The 20,840-nt window shown below is 38.4% G+C and overlaps 1 protein-coding gene across 2 annotated transcripts in view; it reads left to right on the top strand.

The window, feature by feature from the left end:
- The window catches only part of GLCE (glucuronic acid epimerase), a 116,791-nt gene that overhangs the window by 86,843 nt on the left and 9,108 nt on the right, over positions 1 to 20,840 (top strand). For both annotated transcript variants that reach the window (XM_030317830.2, XM_032593612.1), the window contains exons 2-3: positions 16,047 to 16,643; positions 19,852 to 20,097. In XM_030317830.2, the coding sequence (XP_030173690.1) occupies positions 16,061 to 16,643; positions 19,852 to 20,097 (829 nt within the window). In that variant the 5' untranslated portion in view covers positions 16,047 to 16,060. The remainder of the gene's footprint in view (positions 1 to 16,046; positions 16,644 to 19,851; positions 20,098 to 20,840) is intronic.

The raw sequence follows: 20,840 nt of genomic DNA, 5'->3' as shown, positions 1-20,840 counted from the left end.
CATTTAGTCTACAACTGCTTTATAAAGTAGAAGGTATTATCTCAGCTTTACAGATAAGAAAATTGAGATTACCTGGTCCAAGATTGTCCAGATTACCACTATTGAAATCTAGGAGTATTGGGCTCAAAAGCTTGTTTCCCCCCCCCCCCCCCAAATACAGTCTCTCCTTTTGTTTATGGCCTATTTTATAAGTTACTTCTGTATATTCATAGCATTTATTACTCAAAAAAATGATAGAAATGTATTAATTCTTTTTTTAAAAAATCTTTTTTAAAATGTTTATTTGGGGGAGAGAGAGACAGCACGAGCAGGGGAGAGGCAGAGAGAGAGAGAGAATCCCAAGAAGATAGTGCAGGGTCTGACGTGGGGCTCAATCTCATGAACTGTGAGATATGGCCTGAGCTAAAATTAAGAGTCAGATGCTTAACTGCCACCCAGACACCCTTTGAAATGCATTTATTCTTGACTAATTTATAAATTACAAGTTTTAAAAGTCAGATTTATGAGATATAATTTACATGCAGTAAAATGCACTCCTTTTAAGTTTTTTTTTTTTTAATGTTTATTTTTGTGACGGAACAGAACGAGAGTGGGGGAAGGGCAGAGAAAGAGAGGGAGACACAGAATCTGAAGCAGGCTCCAGGCTCCAGGCTGTCAGCACAGAGCCTGGTGTGGAGCTCGAACCCATGAACTGTGAGATCGTGACCTGAACTGAAGCCAGACACTTAACCGACCGAGCCACCTAGGCACCCCCAAAATGCAGTCCTTTTAAAGTGTACAGTTAAGATAAGTTTTGACAGATGTATACAGTCATGTAACCTGTACCAGAACAATAAAAATCTAGAACATTTCCATTACCCCTCAAAGTTCCTAGTGCCTCTTAATCCCTTGCCACCACTACTTATCTAATTTTTATCCCTGTAATTTTGCTTTTTTCCAGAATGTCACGTAAATGGGATCATATATTAAGTAACCTTTTGTGTCTGCCTTCTTTCACTTAGTAAAATGCTTTTAAAGATTCATCCATGGGGCACCTGGATGGCTCCATTGGTTAAGCGTCCAACTCTGCGTTTTGGTTCAGGTCATGATCTCATGGTTTGTAAGTTCCCTGCATCAGGCTCTGTGCTGACAGCACGGAGCCTGCTTGGGATTCTCTCTCTCCTCCTCCCTCCTCCTCCTCCTCCTCCTCCTCCTCCTCCTCCCCTCACTCTGCCCCTCCCCTGCTCTCACTCTCTCTGTCTCTCTCTTTCAAAATAAATAAATAAACTTAAAAAAAAAGATTCATCCATGTCGTTGCAGATATCAGGTATTAGTTTATTACTGAGTTGTATTCCATTATATGGGTGAACCACAGCTTCTTTATGTAGTCACCTGAGCTGATGGACATTTGGGTTTTCAGTTTTAGAATATTATGAATAAATGCTATAAACATTCATGTTAGTAACCTGTTTAGTTTTAAAATTTCTGTGTTACTATGACATCATCTTGAGTGACATGGCTTTCTCTTGATACTACTTCATAGGTTATTTAGTCATGGATAACATAAAATATGAGATACCTCATTGGAGGGCTCTGAGCCCTCTGTTAGAAATCAGGGGATGAAGAAAGTTGTTGACTGTTTTCAAAATTTGAAGGGTACTCTGATATTTGGGACATACTCTTTTAATGTAGTATGCCGTAGTAGTATGAAGATAAAGGATATGAAGTGAAATATAATGAAAATGTAGTAAAATGGCAAATTGATTACTAGTCCTTTAACCTGGTTTGTTTCCAGCTGTGTATGTCTTACTATACTTTGGACAGATTGTGACTGAACAAATTAGTAATTACTCTGCAAGAAGGAAGATGGAACTAAGGTTTCCACATCGTTTAGATGTATATGTTAGCTCATTTAGACACCCTAGGGGTACCTATGAGGTAGATTAGTACCAGTCCTATTGCACTGATGAGGAAACTGCGAATCACAGAAATGAGGTAACTGACAGCGGGAGCAGAGCCAGTAAGGTGGGGGAGTCAGCAATTGACCCCCTATCAGTTTCCTTATCTGGAAAATGAATACCCACTTTTGTAGTTGTGAGAATTAAATGTGAGTATATTAATAAGGATTCAGACTTGCCAGTCTCTTCCTCTCCTTCCCCCTTTTGTAAAAATTTTTTAAATGTGTGGGGGTTTTTTGTTTTGTTTTTGAGAGATAGAGACAGAGAATGAGTTGGGGAGGGACAGAGAGAGAAGGAGACACAGAATCTGAAGCAGGCTCCAGGTTCAAGCTGTCAGCACAGAGCCTAACGCAGGGCTTAAACCCACCAACCGTGGGATCATGATCTGAGCCAAAGTCAGACGCCTAACCAACTGAGCCATCCAGGCGCCCCTCTCCTTCCCTTCTTATAAAGGTCCCACTTTCCCTGTCTCCTGCCCTGCACTTCTGTTAACTGTTTATTCAGAGAAATCTAAAATATGGGTGCTAATCTTACAATGTCTTTTTAATTGCAAAAGATTATAATATCAGAAGGCCAGTATATTGGATGTTTCTTTTTATTGTAAACATTAGAAAAACACAAACTCGGCTAGCAAATAGAATTCACAGTACAGCCCAACAGCCTGGCAGATTGTTCTCACATGATCCTTTTAGCACATTCCCTTAATCATTTTTTTCCCAAAGTGATACATTCTGCATTACTTGTGAAGTAACTCAACACTGCATTCTAAGGGCACTGGGCAGCTGGCTCAGTTGAGCATCTGACTCTTGATCTCAGCCCAGGTCATGATCTCAAGATCTGGGGATTGAGGCTCCATGCCGAACATGGAGCCTGCTTAGGATTCTCTCTCTCCTCTTCCCCTCTCCCCTGTTCGTTCATTCCCTCTCTGTCTCTGTCTCTGTCTCTCAAACACACACACACACACACACACACACACACACACACACACTTGTGTATATATACTTGTATATATGTATGTATGTATGTATACATATATATAAATCATCTGGGGCCAATGTCCACATATGATTTCTTCCACATACTTTCTGCATGGCCAAAGATTCTATCTTTATACCTTTATACCTTTAAAATTGCTACAAGCAAGCAACTTGATGAACTTTTCCCCTTCTGTCATTTCTGTTTTGCAGGAGTGCATCAAACTTGATAAAAAGTTATTAGCAGCTGTTCTGTAGAACTTCTTAGGATAGTTCCACCAATCTGTACTGTAAAATCCCCGTATGCATGAACCATGCAGAGTAAACACATCATTAGGTTTTCTTTCTCTTGCTTTCCTAATGAGGGGAGAAATGTTACACAGCTGGAGAAGCCTAGGACTCCTTTCTGAACTGATTTATTTACATAACATATGCTGAGTTTGACACATTGCTCAGAAGAAGCAATTTTTTTAGTTAAATATTATACAGCACTTCAAAGAACATTTTAGCGGGGCGCCTGGGTGGCGCAGTCGGTTAAGCGTCCGACTTCAGCCAGGTCACGATCTCACGGTCTGTGAGGTTCGAGCCCCGTGTCGGGCTCTGGGCTGATGGCTCAGAGCCTGGAGCCTGTTTCCGATTCTGTGTCTCCCTCTCTCTCTGCCCCTCCCCCGTTCATGCTGTCTCTCTCTGTCCCAAAATAAATAAAAAATGTTGAAAAAAAAAAAAAAAATTAAAAAAAAAAAAAAAAAGAACATTTTAGCTACACTATAGCTGTTCAACTTTTCTGGATACAAAAGCTGCTGCTCTTTGCTCCTTAAAAAACACTGCTGCCCTAGTTCTTTATATTTGCTTTCAATGTTAGGGAGAATTAAGCTGAATACATTTAGAACCTCTTCGGAAACAATTTTTAGTTTCAAAAGTTGCTGCATAGTGTCAGTAGTTTAAGATGTCTGCACAAACTAAGGGCAAATCATTCTACTCTTCATCTAGTTGGTGAGAAAGTAAATAGTGATTTGGAAGCAGATAATAGGCTATTGTGGTATGATAAGAAGAACCTAACACTCTGAAGCCAGATAAATCTAGGTTTAAATCCCACTGTGTGCTTGCTAATAATTTGTCTTCTGTAGAGTTTCTTCAGCTATATGATGGTGATAACAAGAACTCCTCCTGCTTAGGGTTTGATTTCAGTAACTGAAATATGTATGGCACCTGGCATATAGTAAACCTGGTCTTTAAATGTTTCCTTTCCCTGTAGCCTTTCCCCCTACCCCCTCAAAAATCAGCAAACTTCCTTTATCATTCAAATGTAATTTGGTGTTTGTTTGTTTTAAGCCTAAGTATGTCCCATGAAGGTTTGAGGATAGATGAGGTGGCATGACTGACCTACCCATCAGTGATTGCTAGTTAGTGATAATTTTTAGCACAAGCTATAGACTGTGGGAAGACTAGGTTGCCATGTAGGTTACACAAGCCAATAGATTAAATTGAAAATGTATGCAACCATAAACACTGTGACTAGATCAGTGTGACTGAATTAGGCCCTTTCTGATTTAATATTTGTGGAGTACTTCCCATAAGTGGGTAAGACGTTCTACTGAGAGATATGCTCTTTTGCCCTTCTTTTGCCTTTCTCTCTTCTTTCTGGGCCACAACACAGCCATGATGCCCAATAAGACTTAAGATTTCTACTTTGTTATGCTCTAACTTCTTTTTTTTTTAATTTTTTTTTAACGTTTATTTATTTCTGAGGGACAGAGAGAGATAGAACGAGAGCAGGGGAGGGGCACAGAGAGAGAGGGAGACACAGAATTGGAAGCAGGCTCCAGGCTCTGAACTGTCATGACACGAGGCTCAAACCCATGGACTGCGAGATCATGACCTGAGCCGAAGTCGGATGCTTAACCAACTGAGCCACCCAGGTGCCCCTGTACTCTAACTTCTTATATTAATGCTAGTTACACTTCTTATATACTGCCACCTTGGGGTTTTTACGACATTATTCTCAGAGCCTCAAACTAACGTGGACTGATAAAACTGTTACTAAGCTCCATTCCTATCTCTAGAGAAAGGTTTTGCTTGGACAAGTTATCCCAGTACATCATAATAATTATTAGCAGAGATGAGGTATTGTAATGCATTTGTGAGCTGTTGCTAAATTTGTGGGGACAGTGGGGATCCTATTTTCATGGGCTTAATTATTCTAATGTGGAGAGCAGATAGCTTTATTGGATGATATATACATAAATATTCATAATTCTGACTCATTTCTATTCTGATATTAATATGTCATATAATTATACTGTTAGATTTGAAGAAAATTCAAAATTCTGGTAGTTTCATTCAAAAATACTAATAAACTTTTAGAATAACTTTTCCTAAAATTGTATTTTACCGATGCAAATTATTGATTGAAGATCAAAATTCAGCTCTGTCTAGAATAAGACCCATTGATGGCCGAGTTCAGTTCACAATGGGGTAACCTGTTATAAATTAGAATATCTTCTGGGGAAGCATAGTATTCAGCTTCTGAAATATAATGTATAACTGCTCAAAGATACCTTATGACCTGTCAGAGCACAGGGTTGGGAGTCAGACAAACAAACTTGAGCTCAGATTTCAAGTGAACCATCAAATAATCATGTAACTTAGGGTAAATTATTTAACATTACAAGGCCTGTTTGTTTCATCATCCGTAAATAAGAAAGAACACAATGTTTAACCATGTTTAAGTTCTCATCTCTCTTGGCTTTGTTCCTGTCCTCTTTAGTGAATCTCTTGTGGGCTATGATATCCTAGTCCCTTCATCTGTAAAATGTGAATCATGTAATATAGGCAGGCATACCTCATTTTGCATTTCGCTTTATTGCGCTTCGCATATATTGCAGTTTTGGTTTTTTGTTTGTTTTGTTTTTCACAAACTGTAGGTTTGTGGTAACCCTGCATCGAGCAAGTCTGTGGGTCTCAGCAGCATTCGCTCACTTCTTGTCTCTGTGTCTATTTTGGTAACTCTTGCAATATTTTAAATGTTATCTACTTATTATGGTGATCTTTGATCTTAATAATAATTGTTTTGGGGCTCCATGAACCCTGCCCATATAAGACAGCAAACTTAGTAAATGTTGCATGTGTTCTGACTGCTCCATGGACTGGCCATTCTTTCTTCCTCTCCTTGCCTCCCTATTCCCTAAGACACAACAATATCAAAATTAGGTCAATTAAAAACTTGCAATGGCCCCTAAGTGTTCAAGTGAAAGTTAAGAGTCACACATCTCTCATTTAAATCAAAAGCTAGAAATGATTAAGCCCAGTAAGGAAGACACACTGAAGGCAGAGAGAGGCTAAAAGCTAGGCCTCTTGCGCCAATCAGTTAGCCACATTGTGAATGCAAAGGAAAAGCTCTTAAAGGAAATTAACAGTGCTACTCCAGTGAACACAAGAGTGATAAGAAAGCGAAATAGCCTTATTGCTGATACGGAGAAAGTTTTAGTGGTCTAAAACAAAGATCACACCAGGCACAACATTTCCTTAAGCCAAAGCCTAATCCAGAGGAAGGCCCTAACCCTTCAATTCTACATAGGCTGAGAAGTGAGGAAGCTGCAGAAGAAAAGTTGGAGCAAGCGAGTAGAGGTTGGTTCATGAGGTATAAGGAAAGGTCTCCATAACATAAAAGTGCAAGGTGAAGCAGCAGGTGCTGATACGGAAGCTGCAGCAAGTTATCCAGAATATCAGCTAAGATAATTAAGGAAGTTGGCTATCGTAAACAATAGGTTTTCAGCGTAGATGAAACAGCCTCATATTGGAAGAAGATGCCATCTGAGACTTTCCTAGCTGGAGAGAAGTCAGTGTCTGGCTTCAAAGCTTCAAAGGACAGGCTGGCTGACTGGTTAGAGGCTGACGCAGCTCATGACCTGAAGCTGAAGCCCGTGGTCATTTACCATTATGAAAGTCCTAGGGCCCTTAACAGTTATGCTAAATCTACTCTGCCTATGGTCTATATAGAAGAGTAAAGCCTGGATGACAACACATCTATTTACAACACGATTTACTGAATTTTGTATTCAAGCCCACTGTTTAGACCTGCTGTTTGGAACAAAAAGATGCCTTTCAAAATATAACTTCATTGACAGTTGCACCTGGTCACCCGGGAGCTCTGATGGAAGTATACAGTGAGATTAGTGTTGTTTCATGCCTGCGAACACAACAACTATTCTACCACCCATGGGTCAAGGGGTAATTTCAACTTGTAAGTCTTATTATTTTAAGAAATACATTTGGGGCGCCTGGGTGGCGCAGTCGGTTAAGTGTCCGACTTCAGCCAGGTCACGATCTCGCGGTCCGTGAGTTCGAGCCCGCGTCGGCTCTGGGCTGATGGCTCAGAGCCTGGAGCCTGTTTTCCGATTCTGTGTCTCCCTCTCTCTCTGGCCCTCGCCCGTTCATGCTCTGTCTCTCTCTGTCCCAAAATAAATAAAGTTGAAAAAAACATTAAAAAAAAAAAAAAAAGAAATACATTTTAAAAGGCTATAGCTGCTGTAGTGATTCCTCTGATGGATCTGGACAAAGTAAATTGAAAGCCTTCTGGAAAGAATTTAGCATTCTGAATGCCATTAAGAGCATTCATGATTCTTGGGAAAAGGTCAAAAATACCAACATTAACAGGAGTTTGGAAGAAGTGGATTCTAACCCTCATGGAGGACTTTGAAGGGTTCGAGGCTTGCGTGGAGGAAGTAACTAACTGCAGGTGTGGTAGAAATAGCAAGAGAACTGGAATTAGAAGTGGAGTCTGAAGATGGGGCTGAATGGCTGCAGTCTCAGGATAGAACTTAGCAACGGATGAGGAGTTGCTTCTTATGGATGAGCAAAGAAGGCGGTTTCTTGAGATGGAATCTACTTCTGGTGAAGACCGTTGAAATAACAACAAAGGATTTAGAATATGACATAAAGTAAGTTAATAAAGCAGTGTGGCAGGGTTTAAGGGAATTGACTCCCAATTTTGAAAGAAGTTCTACTGTGGGGAAAATGCTATCACACAGCATCACATGCTACAGAAAAATCATTCGTGAAAGGAAGAGTCCATCAATGCGGCAGACTTCACTGTTGTCTTATTTTAAGAAATTGCCACAGCCACCCTGCCCTTCAGCACCCACCACCCTGATCAGCCATCAACATCGAGGCCAGACCCTCCACCGGTACAAAGATTATGACTGAAAGCTTATATGATGGTTAGCACTTTTTAGCATTATTTTTAAATTAAGGTATGTGCATTGTTTTTTTAGACAATGCTGTTGCACACTTAATATATCGACTGCGTTATAGTCTATTTAGCATATTAGTCTATTAAACAAGGTACTCTATTAAACTTATATGCACTAGGAAATAAAAAACTTATTTGACTTGCTGTATTTTGATACTTGCTTTATTGCAGTATTCTAGAACCTAACCCACAGTATCTCCAAGGTATGCCTGTGTACTGCATACCCCCTACTCAATTTCTTGGGGATATTTGCCTAGAGGTATAATCTTACTTGAAGCATCGTGAGCCAGTTGTATCAGAGATTATTTTAACTTTGATATTTAAAAAAAAATTTTTTTTATGTTTTTATTTATTTTTGAGACAGAGAGAGACAGAGCATGAGCAGGGGAGGGGCAGAGAGAGAGGGAGACACAGAATCGGAAGCAGGCTCCAGGCTCCAAGCTGTCAGCACAGAGCCCAACGTGGGGCTCGAACTCACACCGCGAGATCATGACCTGAGCCGAAGTCGGATGCTCAACCGACTGAGCCACCCAGGCGCCCTTAACTTTGATTTTTAAAAAATAGGATGGCAAAGTTACCTTCTCACTTTGTTCTTTATAGTGAGAATACTGTTTTACATTACTGGAAGAGTCCTGACCACGAAAAATATTAGGCATTTCTCTTTTGTGTTAGAGCTGTCACAGAGTACTTAACCATTTGACTGTGTAATTTAAGTCTTGGTCTATCAAGCAGTAAACAGATGGAACATTTCTAACAGGAGTAATTAAGTTGTAAATCTTTTTAAAGAGTTGGCCAGTATACAGCATCACAGTCCATATTCTGTTGTCTCAGTTACATTCATTTTTATTTGGATTATGATTTCAGAATACCCAAATATGGGAAAGAAAACAAAGTTGTCTATCATTTTTTAAAATTGCATACTTAACAATATTTGTTCATTCAGCAAATCTCTATTGAATGCCTAGTGTGAAGCAGACATATTTCTAGGCACTGGGGATCCAGCAGTGACCAAGAGAAGCGAAACCCAGCCCTCATGGAACTTAGATTCCGGAGATGGATAATAAGCTTAATGTGTATGATATCAAGTATGATAAATGCTATTAAGAAGAGTAAAGCTGAGTAAAGACCTAGAGAATGTTGGGGTAAGAAGTGCTGTTTTAGATAAGGTGGTCAGGGAAGCCCTCTCTGATACATTAACACTTAAGCAGTGACCTGAAGAAGTAAGGGAGCAAGCCAAATGATATCTGGGGAAACGGTGCCAGGCAGAGGGCATGGCAAGTACAGGTACTTGATCTGGGAGTATGCTTAGTTGTGAGTATTCTATTCATTCCACCTTAAAGCTTTCCTTAACACCTTAAAACATTAAGGGAGAATTACAGGCCTCCTCCTCTGTGTAGGATCCTGTGTAACTTTTTTCGGTTGGTATCTCAGCATTATCGTTTTTGTGCACATATCTCCCAGTAATCTGGCTTTTAGGGACAGAAGTAGTGCCTCACCTGCTACATAGTAGGTGCTGAACAGATGCTGATTGAACAAGTCAGTTAGTTTATATATTGCACAACTACTTTTCTTCCTATTTACTTGGCACCAGAGAAATACAAATTGTTAGATATGTGAGTAAATAAGAGAAAATAATGATCAGGCAAGCCTTGGTCTGCATTATTCAGAGGAAGAAAGTTTCTTTCAATGAAATCTTCTACAAATTTATTTAAATGTTCTTATCTGAAATATGACCTTCATATTTTAAAAACTCATGGTGATATCCATGATTTAATGTTTACTGAATGACTTGGTTACTTGAAACATTCAGTTAGAAAAATGAATTTAATTTCAGTAAAGTATCACACAAGAGTTCTTAGAATTGCAAATCGTTTTAGAAGAGAACAATTTGCTTTCCCAAAGGAAAACTAAGTCATATTTTGTGTTCCCTAATTTTTAACCATTTCTGCAGAGAAATTATTTCCCGTTTCTTTATGATGCTTACTGAATGTTATTTTCTGTTTTAGATCTCCAAAGGTACTAAAACCAATTTTTATTGGATAATGTTTCTAATGAAATAAATCTTTAGGACCTGCAGTAGATGAGGTTCAAGGTTTTGGAATTTATTGATTTGTTTAAAACTTTTTTTCTTTTTTAACTTGAAAGGTTAATCTGGTTTATAGATGTGGCAAAAGCTTTAAAGTAAGTAGGAAGCTTATCAACATCAGCAGAAAACCCTGGTTTGGGCTGTTACAAGTACCCTTGTTATTGCACTAGCAAGATGTCAGTGCAGTATACTTTCTGAATTTTTGAAGTTCTGCTTAGTTTTCTATAATCTGAACAACACTAGTAATAAATCATCATGTTTACCTTTAGGTAAATCTATTTAGTAGTTAATAAATAGTGCATGTCGGTACTCAGGGTTTTCTTGTTTTCCATCTTCCTTCTTTTTCCCATATTTTCCCCTCTCGCCTGAAGAGACGTCCATGCCTATTTCGAAAACCTGTATATTTGTAGACATTTTTAAAGTTAAATTTTAGATTTACTTTAATATTTTAACAAAAGTGGCTTTGACCTTAATTTTTCTATTTTAATGCTATAAAAAAAACCGGTAAATATATTCATGGGAAATGAGAAAATAAAGACCTATGTATGCATTGTTTACTAAAGTGAGATCATTCTGTGTGTGCTGTTTCTAACCTCCTTTTTCCAGTTTACAATCTCTGTATGTTCTTCTGTCTTCATGTCTTATCAAGTCCACAGTCTGATTTCCCAGGGAGGGACTGTGTCTCACATCTGGTTGTCATATCCCCCAAAATTTGACCTAGTCCCCTTTTTCTTTTCATACCACTGGCTTATTCAAGGGACAGGGCCAGCTCTCCTGCAGGACGTCCTGCCTTCTAGATTTGTCTGGTTGCATCTGCATTTAATTTGTTCCTCTGTCTCTTGTATATCCTATTAGTTACAAGTCAAATTGTAAAGCCTAGAGATCATGTTAAACATTTTTAGCTGGGATATATAATAGGTTATTTACTTTTTCTTTTAACTCATCAAAAGGCACAGTATCTGGATGAGTCAGCATTAATGAGACTGCATTTGAGTACTGAATTAGGGTAATGAATCTGATCCCCTCATTGTAGAGTCTCAACTTTTTCCTCTTGCTACTAGAAAATAATGTATTGGTTGTTACCTTGAGTAATATGAATCACTAGGTTCCTGTCAAACATATACCTGAATATAATACTTGTCTAAATTAGTAATTTTGTGAGGGATCACAATGCAAATTTTCTGATGTTTTAAAAAATTTTCTTCTACATCATTAGCCACCCTTTTTCTGTAACAGAATTCTTTATTATCTGGGGCTACTGACTTCTTCTCTTACAGGCCAGATAGATAAATAAATTCTTTCATTTAGTTACCAGTTTTCACCAGCCCAGTCAGAAGATGACATTAGTGTTTTTTTCTGGCTTTCTCCTTTTGAGTATCATTGTAGGCTCAGATTTTTCTGGTTTCAGTGTGTTTCAGTTGTGATCAGTCATAATTCTCACAGCTTTGACTAATGGGGAAGGGACCTTTCAGGGTGATTCTTGTCTTGTATTTTTTGCTGTGATACTATTCTTTTTCTTTAACAGAATGTTCAAACAAACGAAAGTATAGAGAATAATGTAGTGAACCTTCAACATATCTTTCAGTTTCAACATTATCGGTGTTTCTAATCTCATTTTATCTTTCTCCTACTGCTTTTTTTTGATCCCCTGGATTATGAACCCATTGATACTTTTAAGTTTTCTTTATTTTCTGGCATGACAAGGACCTACACCTGGAATCATCCGTTTCTCTAAGAAGCCCTCACTGCTTTTGTTAAAGAATGGGATCAGATAACAAATCTGTGCGTAAAGATTATTGAAAGTTTTTTATTTTATTTTTTCCATATTTTCCCATGATGCATCTCATTATAATGGTAGCTTACTTCCATAGGCAGGTTTACTCTCATTTGAGTCGTGAAGGAAGGGGCACTTCTCAAAGATGGGATAAAATCTGTATATTTCTATTTTAATTGGTCTAAATGTTAGGTAGAACTGACAGATGATTGAAATGTTGACACATAAGTGTTTTTAACAAAGGACTTCTTTTTAAAAATAAACGCATTTAGTGTGCTGGTTTGCTGGTACTATAATACAAGGAATCCTTTGTAAATATATGACTTCTAAAGGTTCGCTTGTCCCACGCTTTGCTTTTTTAGCATTCAGTACATTTTCTAATAGTAATATGTGGATGATAAAGTGTTACTGGATTCTGGCTCTTAAATCTGTGTATGATTTCCAAGATGGACCAAAACCCTGTCTTTGCCTACTTTCCCTCTTGATGCCCTACTGAAATAAAATGTATAGAAATAAGAAATGAAGAAACCAATAACAATAAATAGAAGGCTACCAAAGAGTGGTAATTGAACAGATTTCTGGGTCTCTGCTCGAGTACTAGAAGGCTCTCATTTCTCCTTACCCGCTCTCCTCCCTGCACTTAGACTATTGATAGCAGGCACAAACCCAGGCAAGACATCAAACAGATTTTGTTAGAGAAATTGGGAAAAGCTAAGGCTTTTAAAGTACAAGTTATATCTCCAGAACAAAGGGAAAAAAGCCATCTTTATTCTGGTATTTAGCAGGTCTGCTGGTCCCCACCCATGCATCCTAAAGGAACACTGCCAGTCAGCCTGTACCTACCCCACACAGAGCCCTCCTCAGGAGAGCAGTCCGACCAGAAATCAAACCATCTTCACAATGATAAGAGGAAATCTGTGTTGGCTAAAATGAATCATTCAGATGTAAATGCGAATGAGTAACCAAAGATCACCAGGCATGTGAGGAAAACTGATGGCATGAAAGACTAAAATAACCAGAAAATTGCTACTGGAGAAAATAGAGCTAATCAGAGAGAACTTAACCAGAAAGGAACTCTATATACTCAGGGCTGTAGGAAGAGAACTTCACGCATTAAACAAAAATAGGAGAACACACGTTTCAGATGGAAAGGGCACAACAAGTGCTGAAATAGTGAGTCAAATATCATAATGCAATTCATTCTTGGGAAGCTGCAGAATTCTAAAGATAAAAGATCCAGAGGAAATTCATGTTCAAAGTGACAAGTATCAAACTGAAATCAAACCTCTCATCAGTAATTCTTAAAAAAAAATTTTTTTTTAAGTTTATTTCTTTATTTTGAGAGAGAGTGAGCAAGGGCCGGGCAGACAGAGAGGGAGAGAGAGAATCCCACGCAGGCTCCATGCTCCCAGTGCAGAGTCCTACACAGGGCCCAATCTCCCAAACTGCGAGATCGTGAGCCTGAGCCTAAACCAAGAGTTGGACACCCAGCCAACTGGGCCACTCAGGCGCCCCTCTCATCAGTAGTTCTTAATGCTTTAAGACAATGAAACATTGCCTACAACTTTTCAAAAGAAAATAATGTTAGCCAGGGATTCTATATCTTGCCAAACTATAAATCAAAGGAGAGAGCAAACTGAAGTTGATTTTAGACACATAAGAACTCAAAGGCACCTCTTTGGAGTTAAATGAGTGAGGGTGCCTGGCTGGCACAGTTGGTAGAGCATGTGACTCTTGATCTTGGGGTCATGAATTCAAGCTGTAGATAGATAGATAGATAGATAGATAGATAGATAGATAGATAGATAAATAGATAGGAATTACACATGCACCATCAGCTTTCTTTTTTTTTTAATTATTATTTTTGAGAGAGACAGCATAAACTGGGGAGGAACAGAGAGAGCGGGGGGACAGAAGATCTGAAGCAGGCTCCGTGCTGACAGCAGAGAGCCAGATGCAGGGGTTCAGACCCACAAACCATTAAGATCATGACCTGAATCAAAGTCAGATGCTTAACTCACTGAGCCACCCAGGTGCCCCTCACCATCACCTTTCTTTAAAAAATAAAAAATTATTGTGTAATTTCTCATTAAACATTTCATTTTGGGGTTTTTTAAAAAAAAATCTCATTGTGGGGCCCTACCTGGGTGGCTCAGTCGGGTTAAGAATCCAACTTCAGCTCAGGTCATGATCTCACGGTTCATGGGTTCAAACCCCACATCAGGCTCTGTGCTGACAGCTCAGAGCCTGAAGCCTACTTCTGATTCTGTGTCCCCCTCTCTCTTTGCCCCACCCCTGCTTGTGCCCTGTCTCTCTCTGTCTTTCAAAAATGAATAAACATTAAAAAAATAATAATAACATAAAAAATCTCATCGCTCCCAAAGGGTTTGTGGAAAGAAAAAGGGGATGAATAATTTCAAACAGTAAAATAAGTAGTTGTGGATTTACACCATAAAATGAATTCTAGAGCTACTGTAGCAAACACTAAGGAGACTAATCCCATATTTCCCATAGTTCCCAGTGACCTCAGCAACAGGTAATTCGGGACTACTTAATTGCAGTCACAACTGGCTAGTATATTATATGGCCAGCAGGGGCAACAGCATCAGATTCTTTTCCCATTGTGACTAGAGTGACATGATCTGGCTTACATTTAAAAGCATCATTCTGGGGCACCTGGGCGGCTCAGCCAGTTAAGCATCCGACTTTTGACTTCGGGCTCAGGTCACGATCTCGTGGTTTGTGAGTTCAAGCCCTACATCGGGCTCTGCACTGACAGTGTGGAGCCTGCTTGGGATTCTCTCTGTCTCTGTCCCTCCCCTACTCACTTTATCTCTGTATCTCTCAAAATAAATAAACTGAAAAAAAAAAAGCATCATTCTAATGGCTATGTTGAGAATAGACTTGGGGTAGAATAATAGAGCAAGGATAGAAATAAGAAGAGACCAGTTTGGACATCATTGTATTCTAAGTGAAAGATGGCAGTGGCTCTGATGTGGTGGTAATGGTGGAGTTGGTGAAAAGAGGTCAGATTCTGGGTATAATTTGAAGGTAGAGCCAACAGCATTCCTGACTGATTGGATATGGGGTGAGCAAGAAAGGAGTAGAGGTTTCTGGCCTGAGCAATAGGAAAAGAGAAACAGATGGGGGGAAGATGAGGAGTTAAGTTTGGGGTGTTTCAAAAGTTCATTTGGTCTCCAAGTAAAGATGTCAGCTACTTGGATTGGTACTGAGATGTATGTGCCTGCAGTTCTGGAGAAAGTTCTGGCTTAGAGAGGAAATTGTGAAAGTAGTTAGCATATAAAGTGTATTTAAAGCCATGGGATTGGGTGAGATCGCCTAGGAGTGAATAGAGGTCAAGAAGAGGTATGAGGCCTGAGACCCTAAGGCACGCCAACACTTACGGTTCAGGGAGATGAGAAAGAATGGTCAGAGATGACTGAGGAGGAGCAGCCAGTGGTGTACAAGGAAATCCATGAGAGGATGGTGCCCCGGAAGCCATGAGAAGACAGTGTTTCCAGTAGGAAAGAGTCATTGACTATTCATGCTGCCGAGAGAGCAAGTAGGAGGGGCACCGAAAATTCACTGTTGGGTTTGGCAGCACGGATATCAGTGTTTACCTTTACAAAAGCCACTGTGTTTTTTCCGACAGCTACTAACTTGTTGAGACAAAAATAATGTATTAAGTTATTTGGGCCCAAGGACTTAATAAATGGAACTGTCAGGTATTTCTTTTGGCCTAGGGACTTGAAATAATTAGTAAGATACCAAGAGAGCCACAAACAGAAAGTTTGAGAATCTCTACTTCAGAGGATCATGCTAAGTATTTTAAGAGGGGGAAGCTCCTCTTGCCTTTTCTTTGTCTCTGCTGAGAAGTTTGAGTTAGTCATTTTAAATCTGATCAGATTACTGCAGTGAATAAAATTGCCCTAATGTGGTTCAATATGAAAAAAATGAGGAAAACCTTATCCTATGAAATGTCTGCAGTACAGCTTTGCATGAATTTTTCTTCTTGCCTCCATAGGTATGGTCTGAAATATGCGTTGCTTGGCAGCTCGGGTCAACTATAAGACTTTGATTATCATCTGCACACTCTTCACTTTGGTCACGGTACTTTTGTGGAATAAATGTTCCAGCGATAAAGCGATCCAGTTTCCACGGCACTTGAGTAGTGGCTTCAGAGTGGATGGATTAGAAAAAAGAGCAGCAGCATCTGAGAGTAACAACTATGTGAACCACATGGCCAAGCAGTCTGAGGAGGCATTCCCTCAGGAACAGCAGAAAGCACCCCCTGTTGTTGGGAGCTTCAACAGCAATGGGGGAAGCAAGGTGTTAGGGCTCAAATACGAAGAAATTGACTGTCTCATAAATGATGAACACACAATTAAAGGGAGAAGAGAGGGGAATGAAGTCTTTCTTCCATTCACTTGGGTAGAGAAATATTTTGACGTATATGGAAAGGTGGTTCAGTATGATGGCTACGATCGGTTTGAATTCTCTCATAGCTATTCCAAAGTCTATGCACAGAGAGCCCCTTATCACCCTGATGGCGTGTTTATGTCCTTTGAAGGCTACAATGTGGAAGTCCGAGACAGAGTCAAGTGCATAAGTGGGGTTGAAGGTTGGTATCTGTCTGCTCCACTGCCTTTTTCTATCTTGATTGTGTTGAGGAATAAGAATTGTAGGTGTTACTTATATAGCAAGTACATACATAGCTTCCTGTCAGGAGCCCATCATCACTCTGACTTCGCAAGGAGGACCGGGTTAAGTCTAAACCTGAGGCATCATTCTAGATGATGTGATATGGGGGCTGCAAGACGATACCTGATCAAATAGGATTATCCACGAACCCGCCTCGGAATCTAAAATTATCACCTCTAAAGTAGAGGCACAGCATCTCCAAAAATTTTGCATTAAAATATGCAGTAGTGCCCTATGAGAGGAGACCATAGACCTGTGTACCAATGCAGTCTGCTACCAGATTAACCAGGTATCATCTCGGATGGAGGTTTAAAGTCCTCAGAGCAAGACACCATTTTCTCGGAACTTTTATGCTACACTCCTATAGTCTATTGCATCTATGGTCTTTAAAACCTGAAGCAGTAGGAGGCCCGTTATGAGTGTCATTAGTACATTTTGGAATTTGTATTTCAAACCTAAGATGGATCTGAAAGCCAAATTGAATTTGACTTTAAAATACATCATTTAACCCGAGGAAGAACTTAGTGTGTTTTCAGATTGCTTTGCTTAGTTTTATTTTATTTATTTTCTTCATTCTATTAAAAAGTGATTTAATACAATATTTTAAGTTTTTATAATATCTTTACCTAATGTTCAGAAGAGGGAAGGGCCAAATTCACTTATATTCATACCACTTCAAGATAATTATTACCATTTTGTATATTCGCTGGAGGTCTTTGTACCTAGGTCTGTGTTTTAACATAGTTGTAATGATACTTAACCACAGTGTCCAGGGTGGTAATGTTTCTTAGAGATTTCAGAGATACCCATCGTCAAACCTTTTCATGTAAATTAGGTAAAATGTATAAAATTAATAGATGTTTGGATGCTAAAGAAAAAGTAAAAAGCACCCATAACCGCTGTTAATATTTTGATGTGTTTTCCCCGATCTTTTTGTTATTTTTTAAATAAATTGAGATCATTACTGTGTAGTCAATTTTATATTCTCCTTTTTTCATCTAAAATATATTGATTATTCCCCCTTGTTATTAAATATTTACCGAATATTTTAACACTACTATTCATAGTAAGAATATGCCGTGATATGTGTAATGTATTCAGCCTTTCTCCTTAGTTGGCCACTTAGTCATTTCCAGTTTTTTTTTTGCTTTTATCATAATGGTATAGATATTTATAGTTAATCATTTGCTGTTTAATTATATTCTAAGAGTAGTTTCCTAGGAAATAAACTGTCATTCAAATAATAGAAGTTGATCTATTTACTTACACTGCTTTCCAAAAAAGGTTGAACTACTCATGTTTCCAGTAGCAGAGTGTGAGGGCACACTTGTCACCCAGCTCTTGACATCGTGGAACATCGTTTTTTGTTTTGTGTTTTCTGTAAGGAACATTGTTTTTTTGTTTGTTTAATTTCTTAATGTTTATTTATTTGTGAGAGAGAGACAGAGTGTGAGCGGGGGAGGGGCAGAGAGAGAGAGAGAGAGAGAGAGAGAGAGACAGAATCTGAAGCAGGCTCTAGGCTCTGAGCATCAGCACAGAGCCCAGTGTGGGGCTCGAACTCACGAACCGTGAGATCATGACCCGAGCCAAAGTCAGATGCTTAACTGACTGAGCCACCCAGGGGCCCCAAGGAACATTGGTTTTTCTTTTTTAATCTGTTGTTTACAAAGGATCTCATGATTTGCTTTCTATAACAATTAGTGAGGTCAGATATCTTTTTCATATGCTTTCAATCATTATAAAATGATCTTCATGTTGTTTCCCTCTTTCTCTAATGTAATTAAGTGGGCTTTTAAAATATTTATGTGAACATTTTATATATATATAGTAAGGTTAATAATACTTTGTTACACTTATTAAAGATATTTTCTTCAATTTGGTTACTCTTTCATCTTACTTATGATTTGTTTTGGAAGTTTTTTAGTTTCATTTACTAAACTTACAGACTTTTTTTTTTTTACTTTTATGGTTAGAAAGTCATTGCCACATTGTGGTCAGCTGTTCATCTGTATTTTCTCTTAATAGTTTTATAGGGTTTTGGTTTTTTGACATTAAGCTTTTAAGCCAGCTTAATTGATTATTTTGGTAAATGGTACAAAGTCAGGGTATAATTTCAGACTCTTCCCCTCACATGTATTGAATATCTTTTGTCCCCACCAATTCATGATGCAGTCTTTATATTAAAAGCATATCTGTAGCCTAGGTTCTTAGCCCTTATAGTTCCTAATTCCTTAAACTGTTTTGAAACTACATCACACATACAGTTTTGTAGGTTCTTGGTTTCTGCTATGTCCATCTGATGTTGATCAAATTATTTTAGAACTACAGAAAGGAGTTTATTTCTAAACACATAGACCATGATGCAGCAATACAATATTCTGTGCAATGTGGCATTATTGTATTCCCCATGTAGAATTACTAAAATAAACACTAATAAACATTTCAAAGTTTGCTTAGAACTTTATAAGAGATCATCCATTAATGAATTATGTCAGAAATCTCTAGTTAGATATACAACTTTAACTCATTTAAAAAACACGCCTCATTCTCAAGAGTCACATTTTGACGTGCCGGATATGAAGAAGAATTGCAAACTGCGTTTATACTTGAAGTTGCCTGGTCATACCCGGCTCCTTAAGCAAATACTTTAACCATCAGCTGATATAGTTAGACCACATCTTAACATTGGAGAGAGAGAGGAGTAGGTTACTAACTTGAATGTGAAGTACAAACATGTAAGAAAATTTCAGAGTTAATATTTTAGGATAAACCTGTGGTAACATTATCTACCTGTATTTAAATTGTACAAAATACGAATGTATGAAACGGGGTTTTGAAAACGGGACGTCTGTAGCTCTGTAAAACATCAGTTCTTAAAGGGTTTTCTACCACACTGCATTGCTGTCTGTCAAATACTGAACAAGAGTGAATAAGCCTCGATTTTGTTTTTCATGTCTGATTGCCTCATTACTAGTTTTTAATCATTTTGAAAGTAGCGTAATACCAAAGCTTTAAAGCTGCCGATAACCCTATAACGTGCCCCAGAGGTAAAGCAGTGGAGAGCGTTGTTCAGAATACGCTTGGAAATGTCCAGATGTGGTTATTTATTTAGTTTCTCTATTTTGTAGGTGTACCTTTATCTACACAATGGGGACCTCAAGGCTATTTCTACCCAATCCAGATTGCACAATATGGGTTGAGTCATTACAGCAAGAATCTAACTGAGAAACCCCCTCACGTAGAGGTATATGAAACAGCAGAAGACAGAGACAGAAACAGCAAGCCGAATGACTGGACTGTGCCAAAGGGCTGCTTTATGGCTAGTGTGGCTGATAAGTCTAGATTCACCAATGTTAAGCAGTTCATTACTCCAGGTAAGTGATGATTATTATATGTGTCTGCTAATTTTATGTTGATTTATGGTACCTGATAACTCCTTTAAATTGCTTTTATGGTTTTAAAAAGCACATTAGCAGACCCTTTATATTGTATCTATATAAAGAAACATGGTGTCACCCAAGTGAAATCCCTAGAAAAAGAACAGCTAAAAATTCAAGGTTATTAAAAAAAAAAAAGAAAAAGAAAAAACTGCGTGGAAAACCAAGCCATAGATTGAATATTAAGATCCAGGTTACTACATGGTATGTGTCTCCTTCCAGGGATCTATGTCCCATAGGAATGACCCTCATTGGTTTATTTTAGTATTTCAGTGCAGCATTTATTCTTTAACTTTTAAACTGTTTTGCATTAAGGTAGAAATTTTTCTTTATAGAGAGCCATCCTTTCCTTTGTCTGGTTTTTACCAGCATGTTTTTTTTTTTGTTGTTTTTTTTCAAACTATTATAGCATTAGCAACCAGGCCTGCTTCTCGTATTGAGTTTTGTTAATGTACTAGATTGTCTCAAACTTCATATAAAACCATTTCATTAATAAAATCATTTATAAAATCAAATTAACTTTATGCAACATTTCCCCTTTTAGTAAGACAGTCTCATTAATTAGGATGTAATGTATTTTTCTCCTCTAATCAATATCCATGAGAATTAATGAGTCGATTACTTAAAAAGACAATGAATAATTTCAGTTAGCACCTCAGGCTTAATTCTCTATGGGGAAA

This window comes from Lynx canadensis, chromosome B3 (assembly GCF_007474595.2).
Source record: "Lynx canadensis isolate LIC74 chromosome B3, mLynCan4.pri.v2, whole genome shotgun sequence".
NCBI lineage: Eukaryota > Metazoa > Chordata > Mammalia > Carnivora > Felidae > Lynx > Lynx canadensis.
This window is presented reverse-complemented; position numbering and strand designations above follow the sequence as displayed.